This window comes from Hirundo rustica, chromosome Z, assembly GCF_015227805.2.
Source record: "Hirundo rustica isolate bHirRus1 chromosome Z, bHirRus1.pri.v3, whole genome shotgun sequence".
NCBI lineage: Eukaryota > Metazoa > Chordata > Aves > Passeriformes > Hirundinidae > Hirundo > Hirundo rustica.
The window spans coordinates 22231666-22249526 of NC_053488.1; the positions used below are offsets into that span (position 1 = coordinate 22231666).

The 17861-nt window shown below is 43.2% G+C and overlaps 1 protein-coding gene across 1 annotated transcript in view; it reads left to right on the top strand.

Moving 5' to 3' along the window:
• FAM219A (family with sequence similarity 219 member A) overlaps nt 1-17861 on the top strand; it is a 107113-nt gene that overhangs the window by 78452 nt on the left and 10800 nt on the right. Inside the window, exon 2 of the mRNA XM_040089975.1 lies at nt 13828-14006. Within this exon, the coding sequence (XP_039945909.1) occupies nt 13828-14006 (179 nt within the window). The remainder of the gene's footprint in view (nt 1-13827; nt 14007-17861) is intronic.

Sequence of the window (17861 nt, forward strand, 5' to 3'; positions counted from 1 at the left end):
CCAGAGGGAGGATCACAGAATTGTGAAAAATTAAGGAGAGAATATTTGAGGTGCTAAAAATGAAAACTCAGGAGTACATGATTTTTAAACAGATATTACTGAAAAAGCGATTGCTTGGGACAGTCGTTCAAAGCCTCTGGGGTCTGCCAGTCCAGCAGTGTTGAAGTCACCTGATTGTTTTCAAGTGGTCCCCAGAGATTTCCAGAAAGTGGTCCCTGGACAACATCTACCCAAGCAGTGACTTGTGCTCTTTTCTTTCACTTTTCCTTCACATCCCCAGCTCCTTGCACTGTTTTAAGATGTTGGTTAACCTTCATGAGGTCTATTCCCTATAATCAGGTTATGAAGCCAGCAGTAAATCCTAAGTACAAGTTTTCACAATGCCAGCCAAAGTAGGCAGAGTGCCTTTAATACTGCAAGTAAAGCACAAAAACCACAGTCACTTTCCCCACCACCAAGCCTTTCCAGTGAGCAAAGTGTTAGATTCAACCCCCAAATTTATCTCTCCATGTTACTGGAGTTTGCCGTTGCAAGGCACCCTCTCCAGAATAGACAAAGCAGGTACACTTTGTTGGAGGTCTTGTTTATGCTAATTCACTGCTTTTAAGCATGAAATCGATGAAATTCACAGAAGAAAATTCTTTCTGGCTCTGGTTTCCAGTACAGTTCTCTCCAGAGGGATGTGGACGAGCAGTGGCTCTCAGTGGCTTTTTCACTGGACATTGCTGCAGGCGTGATACTGTCAGAGCTGTTCTGACAGCTTTCTCATAGTGTGGACAGGGCAGGAGATGCAGCTTGCTTTCCTTTATATTTTAGTGGACCCTGGAGACCTGGTAGGAAGAAACCTTGTTTCTGTCATCGGGCTGAGTCAATATGACTTCAGGCGCCCAGGGAACAGATGCAGGAGACAGAAAATTGCTAGTTTGAGTTCTTTCTCTATCCTCATTTTTATCCCTATGAGCTCCAAGTTAGGACATGTCTCCTCAATCAGATGGCTTTGCTAGATTATTTATTGAGTCAGAAAATTATGATCCTTAACTCTCATTCTCCCAATGCACACACTGCCCAAGGAGAAGCTCTATTAAAAACAGTTCTTCAGATCCCATTGCCCCCAGATTTTGTCTCGAGTGCCATCTCTGGAAAAGACAAAGCTGTCAATCCCTGGGCTTCCTCCATATCTCTGCTGAAGAGAAGTTAAAGGTTTTTTATTTCCTGAAGCCTGGCGTTGCCCTTCCATTCACCTCACAAATGCAGCTGTTAGAAGCTCAAAGACCTGTTGAAAGCAGAGAATATTTTCTGCCCTGCTTTCCTTCTGCTCACAGCTTTTGCTTTTTCAGCACTGACTGTGCCAGCATCAGTGAGGTGGAGAGGCTGTCCAGAAAGCTGAGTGTTATTGCTGTTTCTGTCTGGGTCTTGGTAATAACAGGGCTCCTCTCAGCACAGTGTGAGAGAAGGAGATTCCAGACTTGAGTCACTGAACATACGTGTATCTGTGTGTACACCCCACAGCTCCTCCATCCTCCCTGCACTTGCTTGAACGTCTTGCCTCAGGAGACCCAGTGCCTCATTCCCAATCTCTCCTGCAGACATATGAATTCAGAGTGAGTTTCTGATGTCACTTTGCTGTGAAGTTGTCTTAAGGACAGATAAACCTGACACCTTTGTTTTTTGTCCCCAGGGTAATTTAAGATACAGTATGACCTAAAAGTTCCTGATGCTTGTGTGGAGAGAAATAATCAGGCAAAAAAGGACAGCAGTAGATGGTGTTAACCTGCATGCATTTGACTGACAATGAAAATCTATGTTCTTGATTCAAATCAGATTATGAATGGAAAATTAGATTCTTTTGCAAGAATGCATAGCAAAAAGGAAACACAGAGCAAGCTTGTATCTTTGCAAAGACTCTCTGAAATCTCAGCATGCCTTGCGAGTATACTTCCCTGCTGTCATGTCTTTTGCTTTACATTGGAGTCTGCAGGATTTTTTTCCCTCCACATTCTGCCTGCTCCGTCAGCAACCAGCCAGGATCTTCCCAGTGTCATCTCTCCATTTTTGTCTGTCCACCCAGCAGCACAACCTCACCAAAGAGGAAGCAGGTAATTTCTTATAAAGTCCCTAGTAAGGTCCCTGACCCTTAAGAAGTCCTCTATATATCTTGACCCACTTCACTCCCCTTTCTAATCATTAAATTAAACCCACTTTCACTGTGCTTAGGTCTCTGTGTACAGAAGTTGAAGTCTGTTGTCTATTTTAGTTATTGAAAGATAATTCAAACTGAAATTGTAATTAAAACGAACTGTGCATAACTGAAACACCCATGATTCTAGCTGCCTGTAGTCCTTATGCACAGTCTCTCTTTTGTCTTCATTTCCTCAGGCAAGCAACTGTGTCTTCTATACACATCCTTAGTCCCTTAGCTCTACTGCAATAAAGCCTTGCTTGCTGACACACTCAGGCTGCTTCTCTCCTCTTTTTTCTACTCTTACAACTCTCCTGTTCCTTTCATCTTACCACAGCTCCAGTCAGGCAGCCAAAGAGATAGCTGTACAACAATAAACCTTATGTTTGTATGCAGTTGGCAATTTTAGCTCTCAAATATGCCAAGTGAAGCTGAACGTGTGCTCGCTGTGACCCAACACATACCTGACCCAGGCATGCAAAGGGCACAAAAATTATAACTCTTGTATTGCTTTTGCATGTCTCCTTTCTTTTCTTTTAGAAACACTTTAGAAAAATCCTTAGGTAATGGTCTTTTGATAAGCAAATCCGTGGCAGAATTTTTTTTTCCCTCCTTCAGTGCATACAGCTGGCCGTTCAGAAGGGAGATAAAAATGTTTGTCTGCCAGAATTTCTGCCTCAGTGGTTCATTTAGGAGAGAGGGTCAGATAGCAGGGATGTGGCAGCTGGAGCATTGCCAGCAATCTCATTTAGTGCTACACTGTTGAGAGCAGGCAGCTGGGAGGCAGAATCAGGAGCCTCCCCTGCCAGCTGTTTGAAGGAGGTGGGCCCATTTGCCAATCAAAAGGTCTTTCCAAGATCAGTAGTGTGTGGCATGACAGCAGGGGACTCACATTCAGTCTTGGTAACACCTGTGTCCCCTTTACCTTTACAGCCCCCCAAAAGCAGTGTTAAACCTTGCTCAGGCCAGCAGTGCTTTAGCACCCATCCTTTCTCCTTTGGGGTTGCCTGTGGTCTGGCAGCAATCAGGGCTGGGGTGGCAGTGCCATAACCTCAGCCCTGAAGGGACACACCAGAAGCTGAAAGTTTGTGGTGACAAACCTCTTCTGAGCACCACTGCCCCGCCATAAAAGGGTAACAAAAGCATGAAATACATCAGCATAAAAATACTAAACCGTGACATAAACTCATGATGTTGGAGATGTGTCTTAAAAATTGGCATCATCTTTCCCAGCATATTACTGTTTTCTTCAACATGAGAAAGGTTTTCCCTGAGCCACTTTGGGCTCTCCTTGACACTGGAACTGCCACACCTTTGACTAAAGCTTCAGCTCAGCAGTGCATGTGTCTGATTTCCAGCTGCAGGGCTCTGCAGTACAGCTGGCATCTGTCATCCCCCAGCCCTGCTTCCTCTCCTGTAGCTCTTAAAGCAGCTACAGCCAGATCTTTGTCTTTCATCTTGCCTTTCAATCCTCTTTCTCAGGGTTTTCAGCAGGGACATGAGTTTTCTCTGGCCAGTCCTGTTTCCCTCTGCCACTAAGAAGCATGGCTGTGTTTTGTCACCAGTCCTTTAGAGAGGGGTACAGAGAAGGCAGCTGCCGAAACCTCAGCCCTGCTCCTGTAACATGAGGACATTAAGGAACATGAAACAGTTGATTGCCATCCCCTCTGCCATTCTCTGCTGTCTAACACCAGCAGATAACATCCCTGCCTAAGAAAGGAGACAGGGGATCCCTTGTGGATGGGAAAAGATGTAATAATTTATGATAGTTTGGGACAAATCCCTGAGCCCAGTTCTGATTGCTCTACCAAAGCAGGGGCGAGCCTGGAGAAGGAAGGTTGCAGCACCCACTGAGTCCCATCCATCAGAGCGTAAGCCGCAGAACAAAGCCAGAGAGGAAGCCGTTTCATAGAGCATTCTCTAAACTCTCTCTAAAGAAAAAGAGGACAGGGGTTCCCACTCCTTTTCTGAGGTAAGCCACCCACCCCAATCAAATTACCAAAATGACAGGCAGACCCTTTGAAACTGAACTTGTGAGGTCTCCAGATGCCCTAGATAAACTCTGCCTCCCTCGTTACCATCTGGCAGGACTTCAGAAGAGAGGAGCAGCAGCCTTAGAGCTGCCCAGGTGTAACAACCAGGCTACAACACTGATCTGTCCCCAAGGGCCACCATGCCCCAGTGATCTGGCAGCAGCCCCAGGTACCACTCAAACAGCTTTTACAGGTACAGGAGCAGTAAAGAGAAGTGTCAGGGCATGCAAAACACAACGGCTCTCCAACCCTGCTCCTATACAACAGAGGCCACTATCCCTCTGAAACAGAATTCCCCCAACCTAACTAATGAAAGCTTAATCAACAGATTGGCTAATCATAAACTTATTAAATAACTAATTGAGCTCTGAGGCCATGTGTCAAATTTCCAGACTGTGGTAGCCCCGCAGAGGGAGGGATGAGGTCAGTAATCCTGTTAGGGGAGCAGGTTTGCTGTGTGGGACAGCTCTCCAGCTGAGCCAAGTACCCAGGATTGGGGCTCACAAATTGGATAGCAGGAAGATGCACCCTGAACTGTACATATAGTGTTCTCCTAAAGAGTTTCGTAGTAAACAGGCAATATATCTAGTGAAAGTCCCCTTCTGGGGAGCAGAGTAATTAGAGTGTGAGATGCCCTTCAAATACTCTGCTCACGATTAACTCTTCTTCTTTATCTTTTCCAGGGAAGAAAACAGTAGTGTTAACCAGCCTGGTTGCCTGTCTCAAAATGCTTTCATCCTACTAGACAGAAAATACTGAATTTAGTTTGAAATGCATAGGTTCATAGAAACCAAATGCAGCAGATGATAAAGCAGAATGGATCAAATATACAAGATTTTTGCTGCTAAATAAAGCCAGAAACATGGCTTGTACTGTCTGCCGCAGTTCAGTCTTGGTAAAAAAAAAAGGCCAGCAGTCCTTTCCAAGCACAATGCTGGAGTCAGCAGGCTATGAGTCCATTCTAAGTTTGCGTGCTGCCTGTGGCATTATCACTTAGAACCTTATTTGTTTTGCCTTCTGGTGGAACTCAACAAGTCATTCCAAGCAGGGCTATCTGCCAGTCAGTGAAAGCTTTCCCAATGACAACATATTAAAAATATTTTAATTATTATTTATTATTTTATTATTCTTTAAATCTGTAGTTTATGTAGGTGATATAACACATGCTCTTTCCCATGGCATGACAGTGTGGACATTTGACTGTCTATGCTGTTCAAACCTACTGATGTCAAACTCTATTAAAGTGGGGTTTTTTTAATACAAATACACACTGTATGATGTCATCCTGTGTAACCAAATACTGTGAATATTCAGCTAAGCAAGTTTGTACTACTACTCTCCTAAATACGCATCACATTTAGTACATGCACCAGTAAGCATAATACTTCTTCACAGAGCATCAGAAATCATAATAAATGTGATGTAGGCTCTAATATTACCTCTGTGTATCTGGAGATTGTGCTTATAGCATAAGTGATGTTTTAAATTAATTGAGCTATTTAAATGAAGATAACTAAATTGCTCTTAAAAGACTCCCATTTTTGGTGGGGTGGGGTGTTTTTTTTGTGTTTTTTTTTTATTTATTTTTGTTGTTTGTTTGTTTGTTTGTTTGTTTTTTGTGATTTGTTTTTGTGTGTGTGTGTCTGTTTTGGGGGGGGGGGTTTGGTGTGGTTTTTTTTTTGACTGTCACATCATTTAGCAAGGTCAAGCAAATGGCTTTGACTTAAACCTGTGTTCAGTTGAATGAAAATAGTAAAGGGGCTTTTGTAGAAGTTCTCCCCAGGTGAAGTGAATTAATTCTCTTTGTCCATTTAAAATACATTAAAGGAGAGCGTAGGTCAGTTTTATGGATTAGGTCTTTTAGAGATCAGTTTTTAAACAGAAACTTTTTAGCTGCGCTTGTCAGGATGCAAATGCTTCCCCAGGTATCTGCCTTTGTTCTTCTGGCTGGCAGGAAAAATATTCTTTGAAAAGTAACTGAAAATAAGTCCCTTTCTGAAGGTGAATGTGGGAAATGGAAAAAGAAATTACATTTAAATATTGCCAGTGCTCTTCATATATTCCAGTTTTGACAGTGATAAATGAAATCCTTATATGCAATATTTTGCAGCCATTAGGAATAAAAATCTCAATCCTTTAAAATTAAGTGAAAAAGCACATGAATGAGAACAAAATAAATGTCCTTGTGAGGTAGGAGCTGTGACAATAGATGCCTTTGAAATCAGTACAGAAAGGTGTTGAAAGATGAAGAGAGATTAATTGCTGCCTCTGCTACGCACTCGCAACCTGTCTGCATAAAATGGCTGCAGAGACAGCTCGAGCAGAGGACTGGGAGCAGGAATCCCAGTTCCATGCTCCCGTGCTGCCACAGATCCTCTACATGGCTTTAAGGTAAACCAGTTACATAGTTTCTGTCAACAGTAAAACACAACTTGCTGTTTTACAAAGACGATTCACTGTTGTATTAAGCCGTGAAGAGATAAAATGCTCTGTGTTCAAAATAGTGTTGGTTTGGGTGTTTTTTTGTTTTACTAAAGTGTACGGCCATGAGGTTTTCATTGCAGAAAATGACCTTCTCTCTTCTGGGGCTAAGCTAAACAGTGGGTAGAAGCAGAGAAGCCATTCCTTCCCAAAATCACATGAGCGTCAGAAAAATGAGATGTGAGGCTGGGATAGCATGGCTAGAGACTGAGGACATGTTTCTGGGAACATAAAGCCACTTTTGGAGATGTGTGGTTTAAATAGATGATAGCTTTGGTTGGGACTGGAGCACTCCCTTACACATTCTCCTCTGTGATGGAGAATAGTGTGATGTTTTGGTGTGTGTTTTCTGAAGGGAAGTGGAAAATAACATCATCCAGGCCCTCAGAAGCCTCTCAGTAACTTGCACAGGCAGCATTCTAGCTGAGCATTACCTCAGAATGAGCCCTGTACTGCTGTGCATGCAATGCACTGGCTGCTGCTGATGGTAGCTCTCATGCAAGAAGTTAAGAGTTGCACCCTTGAAAAAAGGACGCAGACATTAACTTTGTAGTCCCTAAGTCATTTTCCAGTTCTCAGTCATGCCTTTTTGGGAGCTAAAAGGAGCTTAAAACCACTCCCAGTCTATTGGTGTTTGTGCCACTTCTCAGCCATGCCAAAGGCACAGAGCAGCAGCTAGATCAACAGAACATGTGGAAACACTGCTATTTGATCTTTAAAATCTGATCCAAGAGGGACCTTAGAAGACAGATTCTTACATCTTCCTAGCCAGTTCACACAGCTGGAGTTAAAAACTAGAAAATAGTTCACTATTTTCCCCAAGTTTGTCTGGGTCAGAAAAATAACATGCTTCAGCTAAGAATATGCATTTCACTCGGTTTGGTACTTGAGTGACATAGTTGTCTGACCCTTGCTATCTGAATAGTCTTTTCTGAAACCACTGAAACAATCTTTATACAGACGGTCTGTCCTGAACAATCAGTACTGATGCCTGGCCTGTATCAGCTTGAAACCATATTCCCTGTATTCACAGCAGGGGACTGGCCACAGAAAAGTCCTTTTTGTTTCGGCTACACCTGTTTGTTTAGTGAAAATCACTTTTCTTTTGCCTTTTTTTTCAATGCAGGTAGGCACAGCCGTCAGCTGCACTAATGCCACCCACATGGTCACACTTACACTCCAGGGAGCACTGACATCAGCGTGGTCCTATCATACAATTTTCTTACACCTTCCTTTCTATGCAGCCTGCAGGCAAAGCCCAAATTTATGTACGTACCCTGAAACCCTCTCCAAGCAGTGATACAATCCTTACTGACAAATACTCCCTGTCAGAGATAAAAGATAGAGAAGATTTTCAGTGTTACCTAGATTCGTGCTGATGTCCCTCAAAGTGATGCAAGTGAACTGAAATCAAGACTTGGGCTTGAATAAGCTGTAAAGAGCATTTCATTCTTTCTCCTTTCATTTGCTCATGAATCTGTTCATCATTCATCAGAATTTGAGCAGATGTATTAATTTCATTTAGTGTGTAATTTAAATTCTCAGCTTACTTGAGAAATTAGAATTCATCCGGGAATCACAGTCCTCAGCCTCAGAAACAATTTAGCTGACTGTGGGGGACAGAGAAAAATACATCCCAAAATCTCATCTCATCAACCTTGAAAATGAAAAAATACAGCTCTGTCACATTGGATTAATTTCTCTTTGTCTTGCCACTGCAGCAAATCCCACGGGTCCACACTGCATTGTCCCGATATGCAGGACACTCCATCTTCTCCTGGTCAGGCAGGACCAGGAGAGAAGCAGTTGAGTTACTGAGGTCCAGCCAGCAGCTCTCAGCAAAGAGACAGGAACAGTCAGCATCTGCTTGTTCCACCCCGCAGTGCAAAGGAGGTGAATCAGCCTCATCTGCCATAAAATAGTGTTTGTGCCAGTCAGGCTGCCTCAGCTGAGAGGGCTGCAGGTTGTCAAGCACAGTGACAGTGTGGAGTGGCATCCTAAAGCATTCTCCGCCCACCACTGTCTGATCATAGCCAGACTCACCCACTATCTTGGGACAAATGGAAAATGCGAATTTGGGGTGTCTGATTCTCCAAATAGCTCTTCAGCATAGTACAGCATGATGTGCACCAGATTCCTGCATTGCCTGCTTCGCTTCATGTCACAAAAGGAGCAGTTCTGCAGGAGACTCAAGCATATCATTACTTTTGGCATTTCTGGTTTGGGGAAAATAGTAGACAAAACCAAGGCCACTCCTCCATAGCAACATGCACCAAACAAACTGTTCAGCATTTAATTTATAAAAAAACCTAGGAAATGTTATTAAAACTGTTTATGATTTTGTTCAAATGCTGAACCAGAGAAATAATTTACAGATTCATTCAAGTCTGATTTTTAGTTTAGACATTCATGTTAAGTCCATTCTGCTTCCCATGCTCCATTACTGTTTTCTCTCATAAAGCAGCTAGACAGACCCTGGCAGCTGAACAGGTAACCATTTTAGATTGCATTAAATCATCTCAAGCAGTACTTGAAATCATTCATTAGGGCTGTGGGTGTTCCCATGATAAGGGGAGATTTCAGCCTCTCTTGACTCTCTCTACAGAGGCTCCCTCTGGGGGTGTGTGTCACTTGTCAGCATGCAGTTATTTGTTCATCCACACTCTGAAAAATCCTGGATCAGGCAGGTGAATGAATACTGGGACAGGGACAGTTTGCTGAGTGTTTGGCATACTGGGGCACCTTCTTACTGATTTTGCAGGCAACTACAATAGGAGACCATTGCCAAGCAGGACACAAGGCTGGGGCACTTGTGGTGCTGACTGTGCTTGCAGCATGCATTTCCTTTGCTACTTTATACTTAGGTGTCATTCCTGCCTTACTGAATGCCCCATGGTCTGCTTGGCTGTTATCTTGTCAACAGCAGAGCTTTCTTGGAAGCAGCACTTAGAGCAGATGCTGAGTGGCTCAAATGGAGTCAGCAAGCAGCATAGGCTAGTATGGGGCTAGCAGGAAAGCAGTGGTTTATTCTTTGAGCAGATGTGTCTTCCCTTAAATGATTTTTACGTCATAAGGGATGGAGTGTCTCAAAGATGAAGTGACAAGGTAAACAATAAAGGAGGGGCAAGATGTGATGTGGTTAGCAGATCCAAACAAAAGGCTGTTTGCCACGCTGTTCAGAGCAGTATAGTGGTGTCAAAAGGATGCTGGACTCCCTCCTCACATGCTGGTCCAGGTGTTCTTCTTCTGACAAAACATCCAGCATTAGCTCAAGTGGAACCAGTGCAGCCAAATTCCCCCGTGAGTCAGACTGACAGCACAGCTGTCTGTATTCTCCAAGTTCTCCACAGAAACAAAAAATTGCTGCTTTGCTTCACTCAAGCATTGGAGACAGCTAGATTGTCTGTGGTGCAGTGACCCTGGCTGGACAGCAGAAGCCAAAGCTTCTCTACCACTCAGCTAGACAGAAGAACGAAAACACAAGCAATAGGATGGGCTTTCCACAGGGTCACAGCCTCTTTCAGGCACCCACCTGCTCTGTTGTAGGGTCATCCATGGACTGCAGATGGATATCTGCTCCCTTATAGACCTCCATGTGCTGCAGGGGAATCTGTTCTGGTACATGGAGCAGCTCCTCTTCCTGCTTCTGTACTGACCTAGGTGTCTGCAGTGTTGTTTCTGACACATCCTCACTCCTCTGTCTGGCTGCAGTTGTGCAGAATTGTTCCCCCTGTCCTAACTGTGTTATCCCAGAGTCTCTACTACCATTCCTAATGGGCCCAGCCATGACCGCCAGCAGGTCTGTCTTAGACCCAGCTGGCATTGGCTGTTAGACATAGGGAAACATCTAGAAACTTCTCACAGAACCTACCTGTGCAACCCTCCACTACCAAAAACTTGCACGTGAACCAAATACATCACCCAGCACAGTGATCCTGCTAATGATCAGGCAGGATCTTCAGGCTCCTAATTGAACATGTTTTGTAATGTCAGAGGCATACGCAAACGACTTCATGCCCTCCCAACCTTTTCTGCTCTATCCTACTTCTTGAAGGAAATTTCTGTCTGGAAAATTAGTGAAAAGCCAGAAGGAGCCTGGGTGTGATAAGGGTCCCTTGTCTGTTTCAGCCCTCCTGGTGTTGCTGATGATTGTACACAAGCCATCACACCTGCACTCACAGTGTATTCAGCCACCTGTAACATTTCATCAGCCTCCTTAAGCATTGGCAGCTTGTCTCAGTGATGTGTATTTGTGGTTAGCACTGAAGCTTCTGATGGAAATGAGTGGAAATTGGGTTGTATTTAGTATTGTAAATATTTGCTTCCATAGTCTTGCTTTATCTCTCTCTTAATAGCAAAATTCACATAGCGTGCAAAATACCAGCCTTTTATTCTGGAGACAGAGGTAACCAATGCATTTGCAAGTTCCATACTGAGAAATTACTCTGATTTAAGGTTTTGATTTCAGTCCTGAATCAGTCTCTTAGTTGCTCAAGCCAGAGTGAGTTATTAATCCAATCCTTTTTCTGCCAAGTTCCATGTGCGTTTATTCACCTGTGCTGTCAGCAGGAGCAAGTGGGTATGGTTTGTAGGTGTATGTACTCTTGTCTCTATGTTCCTCATCATCACAATCTCTAGGCATCTCTGCTGCTTTTTTCTCCCTCAAGAAAGGGACCCTTGGACCTGTGTCCCTCTGGTCTGACTTGTGACGAAGGGGAAGTCTTGGCCCCTCTTGAACTTGCATGCCGTAGAAACATGCTGTTTTTCCACAACAAGTGGGGAAAAGCTGCTTTTCTCTCCAAGAGGAAATAAAATCTAAAAAATAAAAAACAAACAAACAAACAAACAAAAGAGGAAAATAATTAAATAATAATAATTTAAAAAACCAAACAAACAGAATTCACACATTGTAGGAAATGTAGAAGCAAAACAAATTCACTATTCAGGTTCCTCAGCAAGCAGTTTGGTACACCTGTCACTCAGACATGCCATAAAAGTAGTTTCCAGCATTTTCTCACACTCTGGAGGATTTTTTTTAACTCATCTCATTCCTGCCTTGCTGACCCCATGCTCAGCTTTTCCATACAAGCCTTGTCTGTCATTGCATGATGAGATAGGGGCAGTTAGCTCAACTTTTGTGACTAGCTGGCAACTCAACACAACGGATCTTCTACAAGAAAGAAGGAAGGACTTTAAATTAGAAAATTTAGTATCAATTTATATACACCCCTGGATTCCCATCCCTGCTGGAGGCAGATCGTATTAGTACAGGACAGTACTGGGGTCCATGAAGCAACCAACTGCAGACAGGGTGTCATGGGTTAGTGCAGTTTGGTTTTTAAGTTATAGAAGAATGCAGAATAATTCTCCAGGTCAGAACCTGGGAATTGCTTTCGAAAAAACAGGGACCTATCAGAGAGTTAGTTGGAATATTGGCATCTGTTCTGACCACTGAAAATTACTAGCTGCGACTTTGGGAAGTACCATATAAAACCCCTTGATTTCCTGTAGGTGGGTCCTTTTTCTTCTTTCCTTTGCCCAGGGAGAGACAGGTAACATCGAGCTGGGCCTGCTGCTCCCCTTTTGGGAGGGAGCTGGCCTAAGCCCTGGCCGGATTCCATCGGCTCCCGGGTGAAGGGAGGGGAAGGAGAGGTTGCTGCTTTACAACAACTACTTTCTCTAAACTTCCCTGGAGCAGGGAGAGATCTCTGCCGGGCCCCTGATAAGAGCTATGGGCACCATTTAGGCTGAGGTCACCCCGATTTACACCGAGGGGTGGGGTGAGAAGGCATTTATGATCCTGCCTGGGTTTTTTTGTGATTCCGGACTGCACGGGTGCTCTGATCTCTGATAATTCTGTGAGTTCTGCCTCCCTCATCGGCACGGCCTTGAACATCTAATACCAGGAGCTACAGAGGGAGAGAAAAAGACTCCAGGCAGATTTAACTCTTTCTTAGCAACATGAAGCTTCTAGAGCTTGGCCCTTCTCTGAGAGAGTAGAAAAAGACAGAGTGAACATAAAGAACAACAGCATGAAGTCAGTAGAGCAAGAGTGAAAAGACTATTGGGACAGAGGGTTGAAGAGTTGGTTGTTCTATTCTTACTTGAGCCATGGAAATGAACTCTATATTTAGATCATTCCTTTAAATCATGGGAAAGATATGCATTTGGGGAGATGATTGTTTTAATTTGTGTGTGGATTTGAGCAAAGGTGTTTGTGATAGACTAAGTAATATTAATCCTATAAGATGCTTGAACAGAGATAAAGATGAGAAGCCCTCTGCACCAGTGAAGAAGTGAGAAGATATCTCTGTACCTTGAGGTGAAGAATCCTTTGCTTTTGAGTTTTTCGTCTTTAAAAGGTGACACCCCAGTATGCAAAAGTCTAAGACCCATGACCCATAAGCAGCTTGGGAAACTGTTCCTGGGAGGGTCACAAAAGCAAGTTCGTCCGGGCAGTTGTTTTTGTGACAGTTTAAAACCCACAAGAGAACTGTTCTAAGTTGTCATGGGATCCATGACTCTAAGAGAGACTCTTCCCCTAATGAATTGATGAAGCACTATTGTCAGATAGTGAAACTGACTGAAAATTACAAGTTTGGTCTCCTTATGTTGTTTTGTAAGAAAGTGGACAGTTTGTAAGAGAGGGAAGAGTGTTTTTGAAGTTTCATTCTGTTTTAGTTTTTTTCCAACTTTCTTTTTCCTATTCTTTAAGTGTATGTTAATAAACGATTTGTTAATTTTAAGGTTGAGCCTGCTTTGTTTTTCTCCTAGTCTCTCTCCCACAGAAAGAGTAAGTACATAACACCAGAATTTAGTGAACGTGAAACCACAACATTAATTGGTGTTTCTGCCCGGTTTCGAAATTAAAACTATGGCACAGGGACAAGATCTCTGTCCGTTGTCTGCCTCATCTGGGTTTCATCCAGAAGCTCCAGGACATTAGAGGTCTTGGAGACCAAGATTTTAGTGTGTTGCTGTCAACAGGCTGCTGTGAGTGAAGGTAGATCAGGTTTAGTCTCTGGTGACCTTGGAGAAAGTGGGACACAGCGCATCTTTGCAGAGTCCCTCCACAGGAGGTGGTGAGCTCATGCTCTTTGCTGTTAATTCTGCTGTGCCTTTTGCCACTATCAGATCCGGGTTTCTTCTTATGGTGGCAAGCTAGGCTGTTGCTCTAATTTTGTTTTTCCCCTTCCTATCTCCTATGCAGAGAAGCAGAGGGAGCTGGCTCGGAAGGGCTCTCTGAAGAATGGCAACATGGGAAGCCCAGTTAATCAGCAGCCCAAGAAGAACAATGTGATGGCACGGACAAGGTAAAGGACTGGAAAAGTACTGCCAGCTGTGCTCTGAGCTACAGTCCCTAATTGTCCTGGAGTGGTTAAGGACAGTGGTCATTACATTTGTCTACTGCCAGCCACACTGCAAGAGCAGAAGTGGCCCGTCCTGGAGCTGATGGGCCAAAATGGTCTGTGCTGTGTTGCATCCCTGCCCCTGGGAAGATGTAGGGACCACTGAGCCCAGGACCAGTGGTAGTGCAGCCTGTAGAAGGCAGAGGCAGTCCAGCCAGGTTAAAATCGGGGTCGATAGAGCCATCCTGCATCTTCTGAGTAGTCTAAGGTGGCACCTAATGCTGCCAGTGGGAGAGGAGCTGTGCTGCTCCATGAAACACAAACTGGTTTAGAGCTTAGTTCTGCCTTGGTTGCTTTTGTCACTGTAAGTTCCACTGCTCCTTTTTCATGGTGACCCATTCTGCTACTGACAGGTTAAATGAAAGCTTGTAAATAATCCATCTCTGTGTGCCTTTCTATACACCTCCTCCACTCTTGGAATAGCACAGTCACACTTTGCAGGAGTTGCTTTGGAAGAGCTCTGTGAGAGAGTATTACCCAGTGCTACAACCTTCTGTAAACAAAGACATTCTGAGCTGAATATTTTCTTTTAGAGTATATTTTTTTTTGTGCAGACTTCAGTACACTAATGTATTACTTACCTGTGTTCAGAAGGGAGGAAACCCCATGAGCCCACAGGATTGCATGCTTTGTATGCTGCTAGAAAGGTGCCAGGTTTTAGTAGAGGACCTTGCTAAAAATGACAGAGGAATCTGCAGAATGCCGGATGTTTACTGATGAATGGGAAAGTTGCCTGGATTACCATATATTAAGCAGGATAGGAGTTGCAGGTCAGAGCCTCTCTATATGCAGTGCATCTAAGAGATGAGATTTCTTGTTCACACTAATTCCCCAGACCTATAATACTAGCCATAAATCCTAGCAAGATCTTGTCAACTTTTAGTTGTAAGCCCCAGAAATATAGATGGAATATGCTACATTGCTTCCTCTCTGTGCTCAGGTATTGAGGCAATATAAAAGAGTCAGACCCTTCATAGACGCAAGAAATTCAGGAACTGTGCTCAGCTGGGTTTTCCATGCCCACTGTTCCTCCTTAACTTCCAAGTACATTCTGGAAGAACTTGTTTTCTTTTGGTAATAGGCTGCAAGCTAGCATCCTGAGAGGAATGGTAGCAGATTTTCTGCTTAAGAGTTTTAGAAACAATTAGTTTCTAATTAGTGAAATAAGTGAAGGAAAATAATAAAAGAGAGAAAAATAGGATAAATAGAGGTATCTACCTGTAGCATGGGTGAATTTTCCATGGAGAGATTGTTGTTTCCAAGCTGCTGATGGAAAGAGCAGAGCAGTGACACCTAATGACAAAAGATTTCAAACGGCCAACTCAGTTTTATTTCACTTAAGGACATCCAAGCACCTCTGAATGGTTCAGTCTGTCTTGCCACAGACAGGGCAACACCAGCAAGGCAGAAATGCCACAAGCTTGTTAAAGCAGCTTTTCACAGGGTAACAGTTGTATAATGGGATATATTCCATTATATATCCAGGAGGATACACTGCAAAACTTCCAGATTATGGTTTAAGTCTAAACTGTTGACTTCTTCAGGTCTCTGCAGGAGAATAAGCTAAAGCTATTTCCCCCTTTTTACAAGTTCTGCTCTCCTCATCAAATATGTTTTCCTTTGTGCTTTGCCTCTCCTAGTCTCTACTCCACTTCCTCCTTCTTCCCCAAGGCCTCTGTTATTATGCATTATCCCTGTGGATTTCTGATATCCAGCCTCTAGTACATGGTTGCCTTCACCATTCAGTCCTCTTCTGGGACAAGGGTGCAGCCAGCCTTACAGTTGAGACTAAATGGATCCATAATACTCTCAGTCTCCCTAAAAGCAAATTAAATGTGAATGAGGTTGGGTGATGCTACGTTCTTCCTATGAGCACAGACAGAGCCCACAACACCGTCCATACCACCTGAAGAGTCCACTCAGGGTAACCAAAACTTGGACCCTGTGGTCCAACTTGTGTTGCTTCAAGCATGCAAAAACAGAAAGACAAAGAGGCTTATAGTGGGACAGCTGTGGACAAAAGCAGCTACCACTGCTGCCCAACTTTATTCCAAGGACAGTGGGAAGTGAAAATAAGGACAATCAGGATGTGAGGGAAAGATTTAAATCAGGGGCAGACACTATAACAATTTTTGTCTGCTGCAGTTAAATTGAAGATTTTTATTATTAAGAAAAAAGACATTTCTCAAGAAGAAGATACAGTGGGTTTTTTCATCAAGTAAATATCACCACAATGTTCTCCTCCTAGGTCCCCTGAGAGTGCTTTGTTCACTGATGATTTAATAACAACTGTCAGTGACTATATATGGAGCAGGGACTAAAAAACCAGAGTGAAAATGGGATTCAGTACTTCTGATATCTGTATGGGCAAAGTTGTGCTACCAAATCCCAGTTTCAGTTCCAGACATCTTTTCTTCTTTGCTTCCTGCCTACATACCTCAGGAGCAGAAGGACTGTCCCACTTCTTTGAGAAAGGCTGCTGAATTTTGCAAGTAGATCCCATTTGCTTCAGTCCCCTGGTGCAGCAGTTTGGAAATCTACGTCACATTTTAAATTAATTTATTTAATGTATGTTTCAATAAACACAGTAAGAAAATATAACTTAATTGTGGACCTATATATCTACCTGGTTATAGGATTTCATATATCTTACTCTCCCTGGGTCTGCCCACTGACAGTGCTTGCCAAGACTTCTTATTTCTAAAATTGTTTATAGCTTGCTACAATTTTCTGTGCAGAAGCAGAAAAACATTTCAGGTAGTTAGAGAGCAGTTGGAGCATGGATGAGATGGATTATCATCTTTAGATTTATATTTCTTAAACTCTTAGTGAAGCATCATCATGCATCATGGTATGTTGTTAAAAGACCACCTGGGAGAAAACCTGAGTTAACTCATTGAAAGAGAACACGTGTGTCACTCTTACGTCTCTTACCCGCTGAACAAAGAATCTTACTCCATTTGCTGGGTTTAGTTAATCTTATTTTAAATGTGAACCAAACTAGTTTTGCAGTTTTATGGATGAAGGAACTCTGTTGTGAACAAGATACTACTTTATTTACACATTTTCCTTATCCTAGAAGTTCTGAAGCCTGCACTCTGTTTCCCAAACTCTCCCAGGCAGTTAAAGGTGCAGGGTCATCCTCAGCCTTTGTAACATTTCTGATTAACTGAAAGTCATCACAAAAAAAAAAAAAAAAAAAAAAAAGTAATTTAAAAAGTGCTGGTCTGACTTGTTTCTTATGCTGGGCACACCAGCTCAGATTTCTAATATTACTGAATTTAGGACTGAGACCTCAGAGACCTCCGAAGTGTTGTTGCCAAGGTCTTGGATGGGGATTCAGAAAGAGACACCACATAATATCCCTGATGTCCAATGGCAGATCATTGGGATCACTGGGCCTCTGGCTTCCCCTAGCTCCCTTTTCCTAAGTTCTTACTTCTGGTGTCAGGTACACTTGTCAGTAAAAAGCAGGCAATACAAAAATGAGCAATCTGATATGACAAGCAGTGCTAGCCAAACAGGTTCACCAGAATGAAGTGCAGAGTGTCCTATGTTTGTTTTTTTTTTTCTTCCAGGAAGGGGCATGTTCCTAAGGCAGGCCCAGTGTTAATCCTTGTGAAACTACTGTAGGTTACCCAGAGATACAGCTTGCTCCTTCTGAATTGCACCCATTTAAACATCTTCACCAATAAGTGGGGGCTTGCAAAGAAGTGATATGGGGCAAGCCAGCTATCGTATAGCTTTACCCTAGGCAGT